Source organism: Leucoraja erinacea, chromosome 13 (genome assembly GCF_028641065.1).
Source record: "Leucoraja erinacea ecotype New England chromosome 13, Leri_hhj_1, whole genome shotgun sequence".
NCBI classification, from domain to species: Eukaryota; Metazoa; Chordata; class Chondrichthyes; order Rajiformes; family Rajidae; genus Leucoraja; species Leucoraja erinaceus.
This window is the reverse complement of record NC_073389.1, coordinates 36,128,101-36,152,767: the sequence shown is the minus strand read 5'-3', so window position 1 is coordinate 36,152,767 and position 24,667 is coordinate 36,128,101. Positions and strand designations below refer to the sequence as shown.

Below are 24,667 nucleotides of genomic sequence, written 5' to 3'. Positions count from 1 at the left end.
CTTCCCACCCTGCTTCCTGTAAGGGCTCCATCCCTTACTCCCAAATCCTCCGTCTACGCCACATCTACAACCAGGATGAGGTGTTCCAAACCAGGGCATCGGAGATGTCCTCATTCTTCAGGGAACAGGCGTTCCCCTCTTCTACTAGAGATGAGGCTCTCACCAGGGTCTCTTCTATACCCCGTGAATCTGCTCTCACTCCCCATCCCCCCCACTCGTAACAAGGGCAGAGTCCCCCTTGTCCTCACATTCCACCCTACCAGCCGTCATATACAACAAATTATCCTCCGACATTTTCGCCACCTCCAACATGATCCCCCTTGTCCTCACATTCCACCCTACCAGCCGTCATATACAACAAATTATCCTCCGACATTTTCACCACCACTTGCCACATCTTCCCATCTCCTTCCCTTTTTGCCTTCTGCAGAGACTGCTCCCTCCATAACTCCCTGGTCAATTTGTCCCTTCCCACCCGTACCAACCCCTCTCTGGGCACTTTCCCTTGCAACCACAGGAAATGCTACACTTGTCGCTTTTCCTCCCCCCTTGACTCCATTCAAGGACCCAAGCAGTCGTTCCAGGTGTGGCAGAGGTTCACCTGCACCTCCTCCAACCTTATCTATTGCATCCGCTGCTCTAGATGTCAGCTGCTCTACATCGGTGAGACCAAGCGTAGGCTTGGCGATCGCTTCGCTGAACACCTCCGCTCGGTTCGCAGTAACCAACCTGATCTCCCGGTGGCTCAGTACTTCAACTCCCCCACTCATTCCGAACCCGACCGTTCTGTCCTGGGCCTCCTCCATGGCCAGAGTGAGGACCACTGTAAATTGGGGGAGCAGCACCTCATATTTCGCTTGGGCAGTTTGCACCCCAAAGGTATGAACATTGAATTCTCAAATTTCAGGTAGTCCCTATGTTCTCCTCCCCTTCTCAGCTCTTCCTCACCCACTGGCTCTGCCTCTTCCTTTCTTCTTCCCGCCCCACCCCCACCACCCTCACATCAGTCTGAAGAAGGATTTCGACCCGAAACGTTGCCTATTTACTTCGCTCCATAGATGCTGCCTCATCGCTGAGTTTCTCCAGCATTTTTGCTACCTTCGATTTACCAGCATCTGCAGTTCTTTCTTAAACATAGATCAGGACTTCTCAGTTGGTTCAGACCAATTTTATTTGGCTAAGATATAATTTAACAAAGGTGCACTGGAAGTAGAGAGCATTAAAAGAGATTTTTTGAGAATTCAATGCAAGTATTCTTCCTCTACAGAACTGATGTAGAATTATTAAGATTAAGGCATGCCTCACTAAATTTAACATGGAATGACCAGCTCAGATAGTGACACTGAAGCTAAATTAGGGGGCCAGATAAAAGCGGGATCTGCATAAAGTGAGACACCAACCACATGAAAGGAAAAGGATTACATAGATAGCAGCTAACCAGAGGCAAATTTGCACGCAGTTCATTGGATATCAAGAAGTTTACATGGTGGAATAAACCAAAAAACGGAAAGCTTATGCCAATGACAGCTGAACAATGCAGAAAATCCAGATAAGCATAGAAATTGCAGGAGTGAAATTCAAAAGAAAAGGCAAAAAAGATCATTCTTGAAAATAATATTTCAAAATAATTTAAAGGAAAAGATAACAAAAGAAAATGTGGAGCTTATTGACAGCTAACCTATGCAGAAAGACATTATAAATGAACACTTTGTGTATCTCATCATAAAACTGAAAGATATTGCAGGCATTGTAGTTGAGAACAAATTTTGAAATATTGGAAATAATAAACAGAAGGAGAGGAAACATGAATGAGTTGAGCATAATTAAAAGTGGTAAAATCACCCGGCTGGAGAAATTGTGTTCCTCGCTGTTAAAGAAAAGCAAGAGCGGAAACAGTGGTGACCATAATTTTCCATTCCTCCTTGGTTAAAGGCATAGTGCCAAAAGACTTAAAGACTGCTGGAGTTATATTGTATAAAAATTACGAGAAAGGAACAAATGAAATGGGTAACAGATAATAAATGATCAGATAAATTGGTGAGGAGCAACAATGAATCATAACAAATATGTAAAGTTAGCATGGATTTGTTGATGGAAAGGTGTATCTGAGTAACAGGATTGAATTTTATTAAAATGTGATGACGTTTGATGTTTGCACATTTGATGTGATCCATATGGATTTGAACAAGATGTTTGACAAAATCCCACATGGTGCTGCAGATAGTGCAGCCATGAGACAGTACCACTGACCTGAGGTTGACTATGACTGTGGAGTTCGCACACACACCCATTATTGCATGGGTTACTGTAAATTGCCTGTATTCTAGGTGGGTGTTCAAATTGGGCATTGGTAGGGTTAATGGGTATGTGAGAGGGATAGACCACAGATCAATTAGTGGGGGAATTGACTGCTCTGTTTCTGGTATAGACTCATTGGACTAAATGACTGCCTTCTATATTATGCGAACATTTGAGGATTTAGATTCATCAAATATCAGTAGAATTCAGAAATACCACATATTTTCAGCATTGAACCAAAACAATTTTGTGTTGCTACACAAAACTGTAATCTTTTTAATCTCCCTATGCATGGCATGGAATCTTGAAGCTCATTCATTCCCTCAAAAAATATTGTTTCTTTTTGCTTCCTCCCTTTAACAAGAGTAGGATATTTGAATGTTCTGATTTAGCACAGATTTTTAATATCAATTTAAATAATGGTTCCAAGAAAATTAAGAGCTCCAATGGAACTTCTTAGAATCTATTTACCATGCTTGTTTCCATGTTCCCTGGGGCCATGTGAAATAAAGATCAACTTACTGTTGCATCTGTGAACTTGGCTTGTATATAGGCTGCAACATGTCTGCCTCTATTTTCATTTCTGCTGTACCATTTTTTTGACATGTTAACTATTTACATGATCTTGGATTTCAATTAAAAAAACTTGTATTAATCCATTCTGCCCAAATGTAGTTGGGTACATGTCAATGAATAATGATAACATTGATTTTTAATGCAACTGAATGTTGTAATACCAATAGTTGATTCTGTTCTGGAGAAGTTTAAAGTACTTTTCAATGTATGCTGGATTCTAATCTTTGTATTTTGTTCATGACATTTTGGAAAACAATCTCTCTAAGGATGAGTGTATCATCGGTGGATATCTGTGAGCTTTAAAGCCATTTGGTTTAATGTAAACTGCCTTTCCATCATTTAATGTTTTTCATTTATGTTACAGTTAATGTATTTTGTTTTATTTTTAAGGTTGAGGAAGGTTGGTGGGAAGGTATCCTCAATGGTAAAACTGGAATGTTTCCCTCGAATTTCATCAAGGAACTTCCAGAAGAACCAGAGGAAGCGGTCAACAGTCAAGAAGATACCACATCGAAAGCAAGTATGTTCAGAAAAAAAGAAAGAATGCAGCAAAGGTTCACCAGATTGTTTTGTTGGTTTGCTGGGTTTGTCATTCAGAGGCGTATTCATTTTCTGCAGACCTTCATTCTCTGCAGTTTAGAATTGTACAATGGAAGAAAGAAAAGCTCTGACCAAAGCCTGTTGCTCCCATCCATGATACTTTGATTACTATTTCACTAGCAATGCAGCATAGCTGACAATGAGACAAAGCTAGAGCAATGTAGCCAGCTAGAATTGGGAGAAGGAACTCTTTTGTGTGGGGGGGGGGGGGGGGGGGGGGGGGGGGGGGGGGGGGATGTTGGGGTTGGCTAGATGGAGAGATGAGTAAGCGAAGTATCCTCACTGAGTGGCTCATAACAAAGATCTTCCAGGAAGCAATTATCTTATGTAGACATCAACTGATCACCTGTTTGTGACGGCTTTCGACATGTCTTTGGTTTTCCGAGTGCACCAATGCATAATGGCAGGTAGAGGCTGCTGACTTTACTGCCCCCTCTGCTTTGGTGTCCATAGTGGAATATTTCTAGTATGTCTGACTTTAGAAAACATGGTTTTGGACTACAGCATGTTGGGAAGAGCAAAATTAGTCTGGGCTACCTAATTAGCAGGAATAGGTTAGTGGATGAAGTGATTTATTTTTAGGGGACTAATGTATTTTTTACAGATATTAGTGCAGAGCCCATTCTTCTATAGGCTTCAGTGATAATGTTGTTGATTATTTATTTGGTGTTGTGCTTCTTTATATCCTCAAATGAAAGTGTTGCCTGCATGCTGCAACCAGGTGATTGAAGTTTGAGTGTCTGGTTCTGGATTGGAAATGTACGTTAAAAAGTTTCCCGTTCTTCCCGTGATTTCGCTCCGCTAATCAGTGGTGAATCATCATTTCCTTAACAATGGGTAACAAATGCAAGCCTTGCCGGTGATGCCTACATCCTGGAAATGGAAAGTAACTCTTTTTCATCTGTGAGCTTCCTCATTGAAGTCCTCACCTGAATATTCCTTGTCCGTGACCTTGGCCTCCAGTTAGCTGGCACTTTCCTATCCTTTTAGCTACCTGGTGTCTCTCTCGTGTTTGGTTGCCTTCCATCTGCCCCTCATTTAACCGGACCATTTGGCCTCAAATGGTAAATCAATTGATTGGTTTTATTTTTGCTGCATCACTGTTCAACAAACGTCTGGATTTGTTTTGGCATTTTGTAAGGAGAAAATATAGCCCAGGAATGGATGGTGAATGGTGGTGGCAGAGGTGGGAGTAATGGTGTATGCTTACATCATCTGTAAATTATTGATCAGAAGAGGTAAGAAGATGTAGGGAGGTGGGAAGCAAGGAGGAGAATTAGATACGTGGATTCTGTCAATGATCTAATTTCTGGTGCTCCTTGGCTACTTTTGTTGTGTCAGCAATAATCAGGATGCATTCTTCAGGGGAAGCGACCAATTGGGAGTAGGACTTTGACACGGTGTATGTCTGCCTCGGTTTCACAGATTGTGGAGGGAATGACAATGTTCCATGAAAATATGAGGTTCAGCATGTGGATGTAGATGTTTTATTTGAGTGAAAGAGCACCCCAATTCAATTTCCTGCCTTATTGAAATGTACTTTGTTTTAAGATGTTAAGGACAGAGGAAGCCCTGAACAGGATATTACAGATGCAACTAGTGGAAAGATGGAAGGATCAAATGGTGCGATAGCAACTGAAATTCAGCCAAAAAAGATAAAAGGATTTGGGTTTGGAGACATTTTTAAGGACAAACCTATCAAACTAAGGCCAAGATCCATGGAAATTGAGCTTGATACCAGCACTATTGATAAGGTAAAACCGCTATTTCCTATTTATTCAACAAACCTACACATTGTAACAGAATTCAATGTATTTTGTGAAAGAATTGGGCACTGCAACTTGCTATAAATGTTTATTTTGTGTGTTGAAGTTACGCCTGAGATAGGTGGATCTGATTGTACAAAAGTTAAAAGACAGAGGAGAATTAAGTTTTTTTTTAATTTGTTTTCCCAGTCATGAAAGAGAACAAACTATCAGTGGTGAAAAGAACCTAGAAATAAGTCAATATAATTTAAGGAACTTTGACTTCAGTTGGATGAATCTCCAGGATCGAACTATTTCCACTGCAGGGTATTAAACGAAGTTGGAGAGCAAATGGCAGTTCCATTCTTCATAATTTCTCAAACCCAGTTAAGGAATAGTGCCTTTTAAATATAGAAAAAATGAACATAGGGTAGGAAGAATGAGGATTGACAAACTTGGTAACAGGACATCGGTTGGCATAACACCAGATATAGCTTAGTTATTATGAGAGAGTCAACTATATGAAATTTAGTTCCAATTTTGAATCACCGTGAGGATTTTGTAACATAAAAAAAGGTGGTAGATAATGAATGTTCCAGAATGCTGTTGACATGAGCTTTCAGAAGACATTTCATAACATTTATAGGATTATTGGGAAAATTAGTGCATGTGAAATTAGAGAGGATCTAATCCAGGTTTGCAGACAACATTACATTGGTAAGTAGAGGATTGTACAGCAGGCTGCAGAGAGTTGTGCAGCAGGAAACAGCCTAGGCTAATAAATAAAAAATTAAATTTAAAATTGGGATACCTCACACAGTATTTTATTTTGATGCCCAGCTGTGCCTTCCCGGTTTGTCGTGACATAGAGGAACGATGTAGAGTTGTTCTCAATTACGTTCTGGAGGTAATTTACTAGCTTGCAGTTGTTTTCCTTTTAACAATCTTGTTGTGTAAATGCTTGCATGCTTTCGTGATTGTGCTTTACAATTTTGCACATTTCACATAGACGCTGGCGATGGCGAGTTCATCATCCTTAGATGTAAGCAGGATATATCCGAATATTTTCCTACTGGTGGGAGAATAGGACTGTACTTGAAAATAAAATTTGGATTCCTGTTGAGGTGTATAAATGTAAAATGTAATCAAAATGGGTTATAGGTTCAGTTTCAGTGTAGTTTATTTTCATGTGTCCCGAGGTACAATGAAAAGTCTTTGGACATTATATAAATAGAATTTTACTTGAAGCATGGTAGAAAAACGTAAGTTATATAGGGACTTGATCAAACTCATCTAAAGTACAGGTTTTAGATTCTGCCTTTTTGCCTTTTGAAGAGCGAGCTGCATAAATATGTTGATTATTCCCTGCAGTTAAAAATCTTAAATGATCTAACAGGTATTTAATATGATTAAATGATTCTGCCAGATAGATGGGGAGAAAAGTTCTCAGGTGTGGAAATCTTCAAAGGTGTGCAGAGGCGCAATAAATTTAGTGAGACAATATTGAAATCCATTGCAGAAAAAAAATCCCTATTTAATAGCATTGAGTGAATATGCTGACCAGACAGATTGCAGTCAATTAAGGTGCCACCATTTTAATGGGCTTGCCTGCACTACCCACATGTCATGACAACATATTAAAAAAAATACTCTGCGCTAACACTTGTCCCTGAACCAAAACCATCAAATTTATTATTTTATGTATGTGCTTTGCTGAAAATTATTTTGAGATGCCCCAAGAATGATAAATACAATTAATATAAATTAAGCTTATTTTCTTAAAATGGGAGAAAAGATAGATCAATTTTGCTTGAGTGTATTTGTCAGATGAATTTCACCATAAACTATCTTCTATTCAGAAGTTGATTGTTCATTATCTTTCTATTCTTTTATTCACTTATTATTTTTATACACTAGTATTTGTTGTTTATATTTCTATGGAAATGTTTTTTGCCTTTACTGTGTATGGTTATTGCAGAATCTGTCTTTGCTGACCAGAATATGCTGTGTGGAATATTTTGTGTGGTTGTTAAATGTTTCTCAGTGATGTGTAGGCGTAGTTGTCCCTTCAGTATTTGTGTTCACATCTGCACTGCATCACGTGATGAAGAAAATTAAACAATGAATGCCTATTCAGCAATACCTCATGAGAGCTGAGAAACCAACAAATATTACACTTTTTTTCAACTGAGGAGTCTTAATTGAACGCTCTGGACTCTTTTTTAAAGATTTCATTTCAAATTATGAACTTTTAATCTAAAGCATGTGTATTCAATCAGCTACACAACTAGAACTTGCATTCGTAAAATCTGGTATGAAAGTAAAGTATTGCATGACCTTCAAATAAAGAAGTGTTATTTTGAATTATTGTTTATATTTTTGCTGGAAATTAGTTTTGTCTTGTAAATGTGCAAGGCATTTCATAGGTTTTTTTAACCATGTCTCTCCATGCTTAAACGTAGATAATTAGTTTGTCCAAATGACCTAGTCATCTGGTGAATATTGACTACAGCCTTAAATTGCCTGCGCTACTGATGCTTTCAGGGCAGTTTTAGGTCGTTGTCTCCAATAGTGTCAAAAGATGTTGGTATATCCATAGGAGACATGAGACTACATATGCTGGAATTTTAAGCAAAAAACAAAAGACTCAAGGAACTCAGTGGATCAGGCAGCCTATGTGGAGAGAATGGACAGATGATGTTATGGATTGGACTTCAGACTATTGGAATAGGGGGCAGAAATCTGGAAAAGAGAGGTGAGATGGGACAAAGCCTGGCAAGTGATAGGTGGGGGGGGGGGGGGGGGGGGGGAGGGGGGTGGTTTACCACACTGGAGATTTTATTAAGCAAGCACGTCCTGGTTCAAACATGAGAGACATGGCTTAAAAAAGCATGAAATGTCTTCCATATTTACACATACAAAATTTTACATATGCAAGTTCTAGCTGTGTAGTTGATTTGAATACTTGCAAACATGAAGAAGTCACCTCATATTCCAGTTGAGTAGCTTACAAACTAATGGCATGAATGTTGACTTCAGCAACTCTAATATGCCCCTTTCCCTGTCATCCCATCCCCTCCTTGGTGAGCACACATTTCGCCCAACATTTCCACCTCCATAGTCATCCAGCTCCTTTATCCTCCTCTGTATAATCATCTCCCATCCCCAAGTTCCATATTTCCATTTTATGCCCTTTCCACATCCCGTCATCACCTTTTACCAGTTTTTCTCTTTCTGGCTTTACATTCCATTCCTTTCCCTATTTGACACCATTTTGTCTCCTTTTCACCACTCGCCTTTGTCACTTACTCCACCCATCTGTCAACCCATCTGTATCTACCTTTCACTTTCCAAGCTTTGCTTCATCAGTCTGAAGAAGGGTCCCAACCCAGAAGGTCCTCTGTCCATTTCCCTTACAAATGCTGACTAACCTGCTGAGTTCCTCTAATCTTTTGTTTTTTGCTTGATATATCCACAGTTTTGCAAATGCCTGACATGCACGTGAGTCTGCGACAGCACTGGTTGCTTTTAGTATGTGCAAAAAGTTTTTGAAATTATTTGCACTTTGTAATTACAGTGCCATCCATAATGTTTGGGACCAAGACTCATCATTTATTTATTTGCCTCTGTACTCCAGAATTTGAAATTTGTAATAGAACAACGTGGACATTGTCAGATTTTATTAAAGGCCATTTTTATACATTTTGGTTTCACCATATAGAAATTACAACTGAGTTTATACATAGTCCCCCCCCCCCCCCCCCCCCCCCGCATTTCTGGGCACCATAATATTTGGGACACATGGCTTCACAGGCATTTGTAATTGCTCAGGTGTGTTTAATTACCTCCTTAATGCAGGTACAAGAGAGCTCTCAGCACCTAGTCTTTCCTCCAGTCTTTCCATCACCTTTGGAAACTTTTTTATTGCTTTTTACAACAATGGACCAAAGTTGTACCAATAAAAGTCAAAGAAGCCATTATAACCATATAACCATATAACAATTACAGCACGGAAACAGGCCATCTCGGCCCTACAAGTCCGTGCCGAACAACTTTTTTTTCCCCTTAGTCCCACCTGCCTGCACTCATACCATGACCCTCCATTCCCTTCTCATCCATATGCCTATCCAATTTATTTTTAAATGATACCAATGAACCTGCCTCCACCACTTCCACTGGAAGCTCATTCCACACCGCTACCACTCTCTGAGTAAAGAAGTTCCCCCTCGTATTACCCCTAAACTTCTGTCCCTTAATTCTGAAGTCGTGTCCTCTTGTTTGAATCTTCCCTATTCTCAAAGGGAAAAGCTTGTCCACATCAACTCTGTCTATCCCTCTCATCAATTTAAAGACCTCTATCAAGTCCCCCCTTAACCTTCTGCGCTCCAGAGAATGAAGACCTAACTTATTCAACCTATCTCTGTAATGAGACTGAGAAACAATTATGAGACTGAGAAACAAGAATAAAACTGTTAGAGACATCGGCCAAACCTTAGGCTTACCAAAATCAACTGTTTGGAACATCATTAAGAAGAAAGAGAACACTGGTGAACTTACTAATCGCAAATGGAGGAAAAACGGAACTGCCCAAGATCCAAAGCATACCACCTCATCTGTGATACACTGTGGTGGGGGTGTTATGGCCTGGGCATGTATGGCTGCTGAAGGTACTGACTCGCTTATCTTCATTGATGATACAACTGCTGATGGTAGTAGCATAATTAATTCTGAAGTGTATAGACTAATTGGCCAGTGGTTCATTCGACAGCAAGACAATGATCCCAAACATACTGCTAAAGCTAAAAAATGATCAATTCTTGAGTGGCCAAATCAATCACCCGATCTGAACCCAATTGGGCAGATATTTTATATGCTGGAGAGAAAACTGAAGGATACTAGCCCCCAAAACAAGCATAAGCTAAAGATGGCTGAAATACAGGCCTGGCAGAGCATCACCAGAGAAGACACCCAGCAACTGGTGATGTCCATGAATCGCAGACTTCAAGCAGTCATTGCATTCAACAAAATACTAAACACGACTACTTTTGTTTACATGACATAGCTGTGTCCCAAACAGTATGGTGCCCTGAAATGTATAAAAATGGCCTTTAATAAAAACTGACAATGTGCTCTTTAACCACATGTGATTTTTTTCTATTACAAATCTCAAATTGTGGAGTAGAGACAAATAAATAAAAGATGGGTCTTTGTCCCAAACAACATAGAGGGCACTAGTTTAATAAATCCTGCATCTCACCTTCAAATTAAAAGAGTGAAAATATTGAGAACAAAAATAAATTGGTGAGCTTCAAGTCCCCAGTTAAATAGCTTTGGAAAGGATGGGTTAGAGTAAGTAATGAGTCTTGCTCACATTGAGCCAAACAGTGGGCACAAAACAACATGATGAGCACAGTTGACCAAAAATGCACCAGAAAAACATGGTATTAATATTAATTCAAAATTGAGAAAGAGAGAGGGCTATTGCAGGATTTCCAGTAGAGATAGGTCACTTTTTTCTATATCCTGTTCCAGAGAGGGAACGATGCATGGCATTTGAGAATAATATACATGTCTTAGGCAGAGCCAATTTAGTGAGTGGAAAGTTACTGAGAAGTTAAGAAATTCTTGACTTGAAGATAAAACCGGGGTTCTTTAAACCATTTTTTAGCAATAGGGAATTTCACTTGAAGTAAGTCATCAGTGTTCATAGGCAATGACGATCACCAGAAAAATAGGAAAAGCAAAAGTAAGAGTTTTGAATTGACTACAGGAAATGAATCTGTGAAGTACTAAAGTGTCTAATATTTCATTTTATTATTCTCTTATTTTATTAACACTAACATTGCATTGTACATTCGGATAGCATTTATTTAAGCACGATCTTTTCTAGAATTGTTACTGGGATATATTCCCAGGATAATAATGACCATATTTTCAAGTTTTCACTTATTAAACTAGTTATATCTGCATAAACCAATGGTATTGGCAAATTTAATATGAAAAGTCAAGAAATCATATGCAAAAGTAATATAACCATTATTTGCAGTTCACATTATTTGCAGTTTTTTATATTGGTTCCTGAATCGCAGCAATGTATACTTGCCATTAAACTGGTAACAAACCCAAATCGAAATGACAGGATTTGAATGGTTATTGTTTTAGGGAATGCCTCTAATTTTATAAAAATGTTCTGATACATTGCCCACTTTTTTAAAAAAAAGTCTCTTTCCTGTTGATAATTTAACATCCTTAGAAACTTACCAATGTGAAACTATTAAATGGTTCAGCGTAGTTTGTTTATTGCACTTTTAGTGATTATATATCTGCTTGGTTATTCCTGCTTGCTTTTGGCATTAAAAGTACTTTTAGCTATAGTAATTAAACTGTGGCAGCTTATTCTGAATATACCAATGACTATGTTTCAAAGCAGCAAAGAAATAGACATTTTATTAGTCTGAAGAAGGGTTTCGGCTCGAAACGTCGCCTATTTCCTTCGCTCCATAGATGCTGCTGCACCCGCTGAGTTTCTCCAGCATTTTTGTGTACCTTAGACATTTTATTATGCTGCTTGAATGTCGGAAACCAGCACCACTGCATCACTAATGTTTTCAACGATTTACTAATAATTGAATGTACTGGTTCGTGGATATTTCTGCACTTCAATGCAAGTGAATGTTAGGTCATAAGGTCATGTGATAGGAGTAGAATTAGGCCATTCGGCCCATCAAGTCTACTCCGCCATTCAATCATGGCCGATCTATCTCTTCCTCCTAACCCCATTCTTCTGCTTTCTCCTCATAACTTCTGACACCTGTATTAATCAAAATTCTATCTATCTCTGCCATAACAATATCCACTGACTTGACCTCCACAGCCTTCTGTGGCAAAGAATCCCACAGATTCAACACCCTCTGACTAAAGAAATTTCTCCTCATCTCCTTCCTAAAAGAACGTCCGTTAATTCTGAGGCAATGATCTCTAGTTCTCTCCCACTAGTGGAAACACTAGTGGTTTGGGAATTGCTCTGCCAAGGACAAGAAGGCACTGCAGAGAGTAGTGCGTTCGGCCGAACGCACTATGGGAACTTCACTTGCTCCCCTGCGGGAACTATACATCAGGAGGTGCAACTCCAGAGCCAACAATATCATGAGAGACTCCTTCCACCCCTGCAACGGACTGTTCCACCTGCTACGGTCAGGCAAACGCCTCCGTTGCCATACGGTGAGAACGGAGAGGTTGAGAAGGAGTTTCTTCCCAGAGGCCATTCGGACTATAAACGCCTATCTCACCAGGGACTAACTCTACTGAACGTTTTTCCTTCCATTATTTATTATATAAAAGAATATGTGTGTTCATATGGCATATGGATGAGAAGGGAATGGAGGGTTATGGTATGAGTGCAGGCAGGTGGGACTAAGGGAAAAAAGTTGTGTCGGCATGGACTTGTAGGGCCGAGATGGCCTGTTTCCGTGCTGTAATTGTTATATGGTTATATGGTGTTATGATTGTGTTTATAGTTTGTTTGGTTGTTTGTCTTTTGCACAAAAGTCAGCGAGCATTGCCACTTTCATTTCACTGCACATCTCGTATGTGTATGTGACAAATAAACTTGACTTGACTTGACCCTCTCCACATCCATTCTATCCAAGTCTTTCACTATTCGGTATGTTTCAATGCGGTTCCCCCTCATTCTTCTAAACTCCAGCGAGTACATGGCCAGTGTCGACAAACACTCATTATAGGTTAACCTGCTCATTCCTGGGATCATTCTTGTAGACCTCCTCTGGACCGTCTCCAGAGCCAGCATATCTGGAGCACAGCCAGAATATCATTGGAAGCTTGAATTTTAAGCTAATGAATGCAATTTTAATAGCATGGTTTTCAAACTCCCATTGACGTTTTCAGTGTTATGGAATTTTCTAGTTGCAATTAATAACAAGCAAAAAATGGAAAAACATTAAAATGTTAATGTATTTGTATATATCAAACTGATTGGAGGGTAGCTCCTGAGGATTGGAGGGTAGTTCCTGAGGATTGGAGGGTAGCTAATGTAACCCCACTTTTTAAAAAAGGGAGAGAGAGAGAAAACGGGGAATTACAGACCAGTTAGTCTAATATCAGTAGTGGGGAAACTGCTAGAGTCAGTTATTAAAGATGGGATAGCAGCACATCTGGAAAATGGTGAAATCATTGGACAAAGTCAGCATGGATTTACGAAAGGTAAATTATGTCTGACGAATCTTATAGAATTTTTCGAGGATGTAACTAGTAGAGTGGATAGGGGAGAACCAGTGGATGTGTTATATCTGGACTTTCAGAAGGCTTTCGACAAGGTCCCACATAAGAGATTAGTATACAAACTTAAAACACATGGTATTGGGGGTTCAGTATTGATGTGGATAGAGAACAGGCTGGCAAACAGGAAGCAAAGAGTAGGAGTAAACGAGTAGGTGGCGGCGTTCTCTCGGAAATCGCAGCACAGATCACCAAAACCGGTCAAGAACAGAGTTTTAGTAATATAGATTAATGATTTGGACGAGGGAATTGAATGCAACATCTCCAAATTTGCGGATGACATTAAGCTGAGGGGCAGTGTTAGCTGTGCGGAGGATGCTAGGAGGCTGCAAGGTGACTTAGCTAGGCTGGGTGAGTGGGCAAATGTATGGCAGATGCAGTATAATGTGGATAAATGTGAGGTTATCCACTTTGGTAGCAAAAACAGGAAAGCCAACTATTATCTAAACGGTGGCCGATTAGGAAAAGGGGAGATGCAACGAGACCTGGGTGGAGGGAAGGGGGTAGGGGTGTGTGGAGGGGAGGGGGGTTTAGGGGAGGGGATGGATGGGAGGAGGCATTGAAAGTAGGCATGCAGGTGCAGCAGGCAGTGAAGAAAGCGAATGGTATGTTAGCATTCATGCAAAAGGATTTGAGTATAGGAGCAGGGAAGTTCTACTGCAGTTGTACAGGGTCTTGGTGAGACCACACCTGGAGTATTGCGTACAGTTTTGGTCTCCAAATCTGAGGACGGACATTATTGCCATAGAGGGAGTGCAGAGACGGTTCACCAGACTGACTCCTGGGATGTCAGGACTTTCATATGAAGAAAGACTGGATAGACGCGGCTTGTACTCGCTAGAGTTTAGGAGATTGAGGGGGGATCTTATAGAAACTTACGAAATTCTTAAGGGGTTGGACAGGCTAGATGCAGGAAGATTGTTCCCGATGTTGGGGAAGTCCAGGACAAGGGGTCCCAGCTTAAGGATAGAGGGGAATTCCTTTAAGACCGAGATGAGAAAAACATTTTCTGTGGTGTGGTGAATCTCTGAAACTCTCTGCCACAGAAGGTAGTTGAGGCCAGTTAATTGGCTATATTTAAGAGGGAGTTAGATGTGGCCCTTGTGGCTAAAGGGATCAGGGGGTATGGAGAGAAGGCAGGTACGGGATACTGAGTTGGATGATCAGCCATGATCATATTGAATGGCGGTGCAGGCTCGAAGGGTCGAATGGCCTACTCCTGCATCTATTTTCTATGTATCTATGTAATAACCTGGTGTCGTGTAAATTTAATTTCATGTCCAGTATCACTTCAATTGTCAAAATCTTGAGTTCATGAGCAGATTATGACATTGACTTTGTTCGGTTTGTCAATTAAATTATTAAGGACATCTGACATTCTCTTTCATAAATGTCAACATTGCAACTGTGAAAGGACTCCTGCATTCAGAAATGTAATTACCAAAAGCAAATCTCCGTCAATCAGTTCAAGAAATTATTTAAATCTTGGATGGTATTCTGTGATTTAATTTAATTAGAAAAAAACCCTATTATATTGGATTTTCAGTATTAATAAGGGGGCACGATGGTGTAGTTGTAGAGTTGTCGTCTTACAGCGCTTGTAGTGCCGGAGACCCGGGTTCGATCTCGACTACGGGTGCTGTTTGTACGTAGTTTGTACGTTCTCCCCATGACCACGTGGATAATCTGTTTCCTCCCACACTCCAAAGATGTACAGGTTTGTAGGTTAATTGGTTTGGTATAAGTGTAAATTGTCCTTAGTGTGTGTAAGATAGTGTTAGTGTGCTAGTCGGTGCGGACTCGGTGGGCCGAAGGGCCTGTTTCCGTGCTGTAGCTCTTAACTAAACTAAATTTAGTATTTTGTTTATGCTGACAGGAGTTGAATACCATCAAATTAAATAAAACCTTGTTACTCTAAATCCAGCATGGATCAATTTACGAAAAATATTCACGTTATAAACCGGTGATACATTCTGTGATTACTTATTTTAATTGTACATAATAAAATATATAAAGGGTGATTAGTAAAAAATAAATTTTCTTTAGTTAGATATTGTTGTGGATCCTTTATTTCTCCTTGCATAGCTGTGTTTTTCTTTTCTTTTTCCCTCCTTTCTTAACACTCTTCTCTTTTGATATTTCCACATTCCCTCCACTGTTCCTTCCATATTCCTTAATTTTCTTCTCACTGTCCTACTTTGCATTGCTCTCCCCTTTCTAACACCATGATCTCTGTAGTCAATTACCTGCGCATGACTATATTCGCACATGAACACTCCCTTGCTTGCCCAGGTTGTCCTTCTCTGCACCTCTTCCATGCCAACAGCCACGTTCACACGTTCGTAGACGCCATCCTCCAAACTCTATACATGCCCTTCTCTTCTTCCCCATATCAATTCCTGCATTTGCTATCCTCATTCCCCTTTTTGTTCTAGCCTTTCATTACCTTAATTTCCCTGCCTATGTTCCCATGCCACACCCTCTGCACCAAACCCACTACCTGTCTTTCTGCACCACTTTACCATACACTACCTTGCCTTCAACTCAGATTCAGATTCAGATTCAAACTTTATTGTCATTGTGCAGTGTACAGTACAGAGACAACGAAATGCAGTGAGCATCACCCCAGAGGAGCGAACATAGAATATGAGCAATAAATATATATACGTACATACAGTCGTAATAGTGCGATTTTTCTGGGGAAAGAGTGTCCGGGGGGGTGTAGTAATCACCGAGATACAGAGTTAAGTAATGTAGCAGCCGCAGGGAAGAAGCTGTTCCTGGACCTGTTGGTCCGGCAACGGAGAGACCTGTAGCGCCTCCCGGATGGTAGGAGGGTAAGGCAGACATCGCTTGCTTTGGACAGACTCAATGGAGGGGAGTGAGAAACCGGTGATGCGTTGGGCAGTTTTCACCACCCTCTGCAGTGCTTTCCGGTTGGAGACGGAGCAGTTGCCATACCATACTGTGACACAGTTGGTAAGGATGCTCTCGATGGTGCAGCGTTAGAAGTTCACCAGAATCTGAGGAGACAGATGGACCTTCTTTAGTCTCCTCAGGAAGAAGAGACACTGGTGAGCCTTCTATACCAGTGTTGAGGTATTGTGGGTCCAAGAGAGGCCAACGGAGATGTTGATCCTCAGAAACCTGAGGCTGGAGACACGTTCCACTTCCGTCCAGTTAATATGGATAGGGGTGTGCGTGCCGCCCCTGGACCTTCTGAAGTCTATAATGAGCTCCTTGGTCTTCTTGGAGTTAAGGGCCAGGTTGTTGTCAGTGCACCATGCTGCTAGGAGCTGGACCTCCTCTCTATAGGCCGACTCATCGTTTTTGCTGATGAGGCCAATCACCGTTGTATCATCTGCATACTTGATGATGGTGTTAGTACCATGTACAGGTGTGCAGTCGTAGGTGACGAGGGAGTAGAGGAGGGGGCTCAGCACACAGCCCTGTGGAACGCCGGTGTTCAGGGTGAGGGATGCAGTGTGCTTGTCTAACCTCACAGACTGTGGTCTGTTAGTTAGAAAGTCCAGTATTCAGTTGCAGAGGGAGGGGTCGATGTCCAGGTCGCTGAGTTTGGTGATCAGTTTTGAGGGTATAATGGTGTTGAATGCTGAGCTATAATCAATGAACAGCATTCTTACGTAGGTGTCTCTGTTGTCGAGGTTGGAGAGGGCGGAGTGAAGTGCCGTTGAGATGGCATCCTCCGTACTCCTGTTCTTGCAGTAGGCAAACTGATAGGGGTCCAGTGTGGGAGGTAGGAAGCCTTTGAGATGTGCCAGGACCAGCCTCTCGAAGCACTTGGTGATGATGGGAGTAAGTGCAACTGGGCGGAAGTCATTAAGGCTCGCCGCAGTGGGGTGTTTTGGCACCGGCAAGATGGAGGTGGTTTTAAGGCACGTGGGGCCAACTGCTTGGGCAAGTGACAGGTTGAAGATGTCAGTCCAGACGTTTGTCAGCTGTGCAGCACAGGCCCTGAGGACGCGCCTGGGGGTGCCGTCTGGTCCAGCAGCCTTACGTGCATTAATCCTGCTCAGTGCCACGTACACGTCGTAGGAGGTGAGTGTGAGGGATGATCAGCAGGGAGCGCAGCCTTGATGGCCATCTCTAGATTGTACCTGTCAAAGCGGCCATAAAAGTGGTTAAGCTCCTCAAGGAAGGAGGCGTCGCTGGATGTGGGGGTGATGTTAGTGGGTCTATAGTCCGTGATGGCCTGGATGCCTTGCCACATGCTTCAGGGGTCGGAGTGCTCCTCAATCCTTAGCTTATAGCAGTGCTTGGTCTTCTTGATGCCCCTCTTCAGGTTAGCCCTGGATGAACTGTAGGCTCGAGCATCGCCTGACCTGAAAGCGGTGTCCCGTGCTTTCAGCAGTAGCCTGACCTCGCTGTTCATCCATGGCTTCTGATTCGGGAATATGGTAATCAGTTTGAGGGAGGTGACATTGTTGATGGTGGAGTTGATAAAGTCCAAAGCAGAGGATGTATAAGAGTCAACTGCCTTGCTTCCCCAAGGTATAAAGGGAAATAAGGGAAATTAAAGATGTGGGCCTCTTAGATCAATTGCCATCCACTGTTCCCATTGTCAAGCAAGGTGTCGAGTCAGACAGACATCGAATGGTAACTGTCTATGTGTGATTTTATAATTTTCTTGTGTACCTTCCTTCATTTTCCTTTTCCAATTTAGTTAAGTTGACGTTTGAATTCAAAAAAATATTTGATATTTATTTTCAGTGTTCTTTCAATTGATGCCTTTCAGTGATTTTATTATTATATTCTGGGAATTTGAAAATATTCAATTTTACTTTAATCTTCACTACTGTTCTGATTTTTTTTTTCCCCAAAAGCAAATTGATGAAAGGGCATCCAGATTACATAAAACGAAAGATAGGATATTGAAAAATAATAATTACAATGCGTGTTTTTGTTTTGGGAGCTCTATTCACCCTCTATTTTTACGCTCATTAAGATTCCATTTGTTTTATCCATATTCGTTTTTTTTTGAGGAACTGCTGCTATCATTAAAGTTTAAAGCTAATGCAAAAACCTTTAATTTACAAGAACAAGTCGACCCATGTATATATTATGTAAACAGAAATGCTCTAGTTTGTACTTGTCAGCAGCCACAGTCTTCGCCGCAATGAAAACATTCTGATGATGTGCATTTTTGTGCCTATATGTAATTTAGATTGGTTATTAAGGAAGCAATTTGGAATTTTAACCATTTTTTCAATTGGGTTAGGAACTGCTAGATAAGAATATTTTGGAATTATATGCCCTAAAACTGTAGTTAAGCTTTATGCAGCATACTTTTACTTTCATTACAATTTATGCTACTTTATTAAAAAGACTTGAGGCTTGCGTGCAACTTTGTTACACCAAAATATGGTGATTTACTATGGAATTAATGTACCACTGTGACATTTTTGCTAGTTTGGGTGATAAATTAGACTAAACCTACCCACTGCCAAAAATATTCAAGACCTATCTGGTTTCAGCATGAGACATCCGAGTGAAGCTTTACAGTTAAGCAACTTATGACCCGAGAAGTGGGTGATCTTTCACTTAGTCACAAGACGGTACAGTGATGTTATGAAGGTAATCTTAATGAATGTCTAATGTCTTAATTATTTGATCTCTATCTTCTGTGGTTATCTTGTATGAACTAGATTTGAGTTCAGCATATCTTTGGTCACAGCATTCGGGTCAGTAATGGGGAAGTTGAGCTGAGCCAGAATGTAATTAATGTTTTGTCTAACGTTTCATTTGATCACTGTTTCCCAGTCATGCTTTGGTTCTAGTTATCAGCATTCCTTTTGCTTTAATGCAAACTTTTGAACTGGTTGTTGTTATCGTTTACATAATTATTAGATTAAATAATCAAATTATGCAGTTTTTAATTGCAATTAAGTTTTCCCTTTCCTTCATTCCTAGTATGTCAGCAATAGATCAATCTTTTGATCTTTCCCACCCTTTATTTGTGTAGTATGTAGTGACTGGTTTTAAGCAATTGAAAACATGTTGACTGCGATTTAGAAAGATTAAAGTTATTTTAATTACTGTATGGATGAATATTATAGAGCTTGCTTATTGTAATCCTTTTGCCATGTCCAGGTGTTAACTCATTTTGAACTTGTGTTATTTGATTCCAGGTTCCCAAAATGCATAGAAACTATTGCAAATTCTGCAACTAAATATAAATTACTTCTTCCCTTATCTGTTTTTAGCTGGCCTGTAGAAAGAAACATTTCACAATGGTGTCAATTGTAGGTCCACAGTGCTTCACATGTTTTGCAAATGAAAGACTTTTATAGATCTTTTTTAAAAAAAGGTCAACCAGGAAACATCTATGTCAGCATTTTCCTTTTATCGCATATTACTTTTTAAGTAAGTAATTAGTTAATTTCTTCAACAGTTCCTATAAATGGGGAGGGATTTTCATTAAAATAGCCAAATTCCTTTCAGCAAACTAGAGTTGTTTTAAATGGTTGTAAATCCCTGGCCTGTTTCAAGGTTGTTCATCAATGAAAGAATGTAAAAACAAAATAACTATTGGAAAATGAACCTTAGTTTGTAAAGCTTGTGAACATTTATGCTATTGCGAACTTCACATTTTTGGAGAATGTCCTTTTTATTTTTAGAACATAATCTTTTAAACATTGATTAATTAACAGTAGACCAAAGAACAGATTGGCGTGAACCGTTGCATCAATATTGTTTGCAATTGTCTTTTTGTCTTGGTACACACACTGCACAAGGGAAATTATCCCATTTTGACAAACGGCTGTACTAAATTTTGGCTTCGAATTAAAAACAACCATTTCTAGATAAAGCAGAATTTGGTGTGGTTTCAATTGAAAATATGTCAGATGGAGTGCTGGCTGTATTAATTACAAAGGCCAGGTTTTGCATCAGCATGTGAATGTGATTGATTAAATTCATAAAATAGTTTTATCAATTAACTCAGAAAAATAGCCCAGAGTTAATTATTGGTATTATTGTTGCTGTGAAGTGAGTGGTTGGACTCATTGCTGTGTAAAGGGAGGTACAGCAGGACTTATTTATTATTTTCGTAGGAAAAGGGAGGTACAGCAGGACTCCTTGGATGTTTTTTATTATACTCCATCACTTTGCCATGTAGGAAAATCCAGGTGCAGGAGTAGGCCCCCTTCGAGCAGCTGCACCGCCATTCAATATGATCATGGCTGATCATCCAATCAGTATCCCGTACCTGCCTTCTCTCCATACCCTCTGATCCCCTTAGCCACAAGACCACATCTAACTCCCTCTCGTACCAGAGATTCACCACTCTCTGCGTGAAAAAAAGTTCTTCTCATCTCTCTTTTCCTTAAGCTTGACCCTTGTCCTGGAAATCCCCAACATCGGGTATGCATCTACTGTCCAACCCTTAAGAATTTGTGCATTCACTAAATTCTAGAGAGTTAAACAATGTCTATCCAGTCTTTTTATCAGGTGACCGTCTCTGCACTCCCTCTACAATAATGTCCTTCCTCAGATTTGGAGACCAAATGGTAATCCAAGAACCTCTCTGCTCCTATACTAGATACCTTTAAGCATGCATACCTTCAAGACTGACTGCACTAAGGTGCATGAATACCAGGACACCCAGGTCTGCTGCATCTCCCCTTTCCCAGTTGGAGAGTCTGCTTTCCTGGGAAAGGATCATGAGCATGCTCTGGTGACCCAAGTAGTGAAGGAGTCTCCTAGCAAACTCTCACAGCTAACACTGCCCCCCCCAGCTTTCAAAGTCTGCCTTAAAAGGACCCGTTTACTCCTACTCTTTGCTTCCTGTTTGCCAGCCAGTTCTCTATCCACATCAATACTGAACCCCCAATGCCTTGTGCTTTAAGTTTGTATACTAATCTCTTATGTGGGACCTTGTCGAAAGCCTTCTGGAAGTCCAGATACACCACATCCTCCCCTATCCACGCTACTAGTTACATCCTCGAAAAATTCTATAAGATTCGTCAGACATTCATGCTGACTTTGGCCAATGATTTCACCACTTTCCAATAGTAATGCACAAATAGTATCACTTTAGTGCATTCACAAGTTATGTTTTATGGTGATAGGCATACAGGAAAATGGTAATCCAAATAGATTAAGTGAATGAAGTTGGAGAGGGAAAGGATCATGAGGAAAGTAGTGAAGGAGTCTTTCAGTCCGACTTAAAAAAAGTCTGGGCTGTCTCTGAGCTCATTCAAGTGATTTACCAGTAACTAAAACCCCAATTCCCCATTCACCCATAGTCACACACCCATAGTTCCCTCTGTCAGTTCCCTGTCAGCATCTCTTTTGCCAGAATCCAATAACAAAAGGCACCATATTCCAAGCCAGGAATTAATAAATTAAATCGTGCCATTTTGCACACAAAAGAAAAATGCGTATAATTATTCTTGCTTATCCTTTTTTGTGTTTCTCTACTGTGGCCTTGCCTATCATAGTGCTACCTGAGTATCGGTAATTAAAATTAGAAAGACTTCACCTTCAGTGTAGGGGATTGCTGATGTGATGGAGGATGATGTTGAGCACCTTTGGGGTCCAGAAGGCCTGTTTCAGATCTTGCTGACTCGTCTCGTTCAGCAGGCAGCAGCTGCTTGTGCTGAAGTGGAAGCTGCAACATAATTTGCTGCCACTTCTATGCTTCAAGCTATGCACAAGGTGATACCCTGTAGTTGATGCCAGATCCATCTTAGCTGATTGATATAGGGGAAGTTCTTACAACCCTGTGTTTAATGTACCAACTATGTAACTGTGCACAGTCATTAAATGCAAGTAATCCATCTGCATTCTCATTTGAATGCTGTGTTGTAGGTGTGAAACCTCTCTTTTGGAGAAGCTGGCATATACACTAACCTTGCCTTCTGCCCTGGCTGTATAGCAGTAAAGTCTGGTGTCTTACTACAGGCAGCTCCTGCTTCTAGCCTGGGATCTAATTTACCTACAATGTCAGCATCTTTGTTGGTGGCTGCGAGTTTGAATTAGATCGATAGTATGTGTTTTTCATCATTGTCTGCTTTGTCTCCACTTCTTGGCCCGGTTGCGGTTCTTAGGCATTTGCAATTAAGTTAGAAAATAGAATTAAACAGCACAGCATCAGGCCCTTTGGCCCATAGTATCTGTGCCGAACATAATGCCAAATTAAATTAAATCCCCTCTGTCTGCAAGTGACTAATGTGCCTACATAAATGCTTCTTAAGCTCTGCTTCCACCACCAACCCCGGCAGCACGTTCTAGTCAAGTGAAGTCACATTTATTTATATAGCACATTTAAAAAACAACTCTCGTTGACCAAAGTGCTTTACATTTGTTATAAGAATAGTATACACAAGCAAGCTACATACATATATACAAATAGCCCTCGCTCAGAGGATGTCAGGAAAGGCTTGGGAGAACAGATGTTTTTAGTCTAGACTTAAAGGAGTCGATGGAGGGGGCAGTTCTGATGGGGAGGGGGATGCTGTTCCACAGTCTAGGACCTACAGTCTCTGTGTAAAAGAAAAACTTGCCCGGCGTATCACCTTTAAACTGCCCTCCTCTAACCTCAAGCTGTACCCGTTAGTCTTTAACATTTCCACCCTGGGGGAAAAATAGTTCTGACTGTCTACTCTATTTATGCCTCTCATAATTTTATATACTCCTATAAAGTCTTCCATCAACCTCCAACACTCCAGAGAAAACAATCCTTTTGTCTAACCTTTCCTTATAACTAATACCCGTTAATCCAAGGAGCATTCTGATAAACATGTGTAGGAAGGAACTGCAGATGGTTTAAACTGAAGATAGACACAAAAAGCTGGAGTAACTCAGCAGGACAGGCAGCATCTCCGGAGAGAAGGAATAGGTGACGTTTCGGGGCGAGACCCATCTTCGAGACCCAGTATGAAGAAGAGTCTTGACTCAAAATGTCATCCATTCCATCTCTCCATAGATGCTGCCTGCCCCGCTGAGTACCTCCAGGTTTTTGTCTATATTCTGATAAACATCTTCTGCACCATCTCCTAAACTTCCACATCCTTCCGGTAATGGGTCAAGCAGAACTGCACTCAATACTCCAAATGCGGAAGATGTTTTGGGTCGGAATCCTTCTTCAGTCTGAAGAAGGATCCCAACCTGAAATCTCACACATCCTTTTTTCTCCAGAGATGCTGCCTGACCCATTGAGTTATTCCAGGGCTGCCAACTCTCGCGCATTTAGCATGAGAATCATGCATTTCGCCAAATTATCACGCTGATCACAAATTTCTCACGCTCTGTCGTGAGAAATTCTGTGATCAACGAAAACTTCAAAACCCATATCAACTGCATGGGCCGCGGGTGTTTTAAAAATGTTTTTGTTAGAAGCAATTGTACAAAAAATAAATGATCGACATAACATTTCGTACAGCTTCAGTTTTGAACATTTTATAATCTAATAACTAGATTAAAAAAAAGAAAAAGGAAAAAAGGGGAAAGAAAGAAGAAAAGAAAAAATAAAAAGTAAAGGAAAAAACCCCAAAAAAACCCCGAAACTAGCAAACGTGTAAAAGAAGCGGAGATATATCGAACTGCCCTTCCGTACGCCCGCTCACCCAGCCCTACCATTGGTTTTGAGTTTGTGTCCAACCATTATGTTGTTGAAGAAATTCAATAAAGGGAGACCATATTTTTGAAAATTGATCTAGTTTGTCAGTCAAGACAAACCTTATTTTTTCTAGATGTAGTTGGGCCGCGTGGGTGTTGGAGAGCTGGGACTGAGGGAGGGATGGAAGCAGAAGCAGCGGCAGGGACAGATGCGGATTGGGAGCCGGGGCCGGTGTTTGCCGGGCTGGCAAGTGTTTGCCGGGCTGGCGAGTCGTTCGTTGCAGCTCCGGCCATGGAGCAGCCTCAGTGCAAGAGTCCTGGGCCGTCGGAGGTGTCGGAAGCATTGCGCCGCTGCAGTGAGAGTCTCTGTGCCGAATTACCCCATGTGACCGGCATGGATCAGGCTGTGGCTCGGTGCATCCGGTAGGACAACCAGGGACAACTACTGGATTTAAGAACCAAGCACTGGGTAGAAACGGTGGAAGATCGTGGGCTTCATATGGCGGTGGTTGGAGAAAGCATCCTGCTAGATTTTCACTTACTGTAACTGCAGGAAAAATGTTCACGATGTT

The 24,667-nt window shown here is 40.8% G+C and overlaps 1 protein-coding gene across 3 annotated transcripts in view; it reads left to right on the top strand.

The window, feature by feature from the left end:
* Positions 1 to 24,667, top strand: part of sh3kbp1 (SH3-domain kinase binding protein 1) — a 177,144-nt gene that overhangs the window by 102,023 nt on the left and 50,454 nt on the right. For all 3 annotated transcript variants that reach the window (XM_055644906.1, XM_055644905.1, XM_055644907.1), the window contains 2 exons: positions 3,265 to 3,394; positions 5,026 to 5,228. In XM_055644906.1, the coding sequence (XP_055500881.1) occupies positions 3,265 to 3,394; positions 5,026 to 5,228 (333 nt within the window). The remainder of the gene's footprint in view (positions 1 to 3,264; positions 3,395 to 5,025; positions 5,229 to 24,667) is intronic.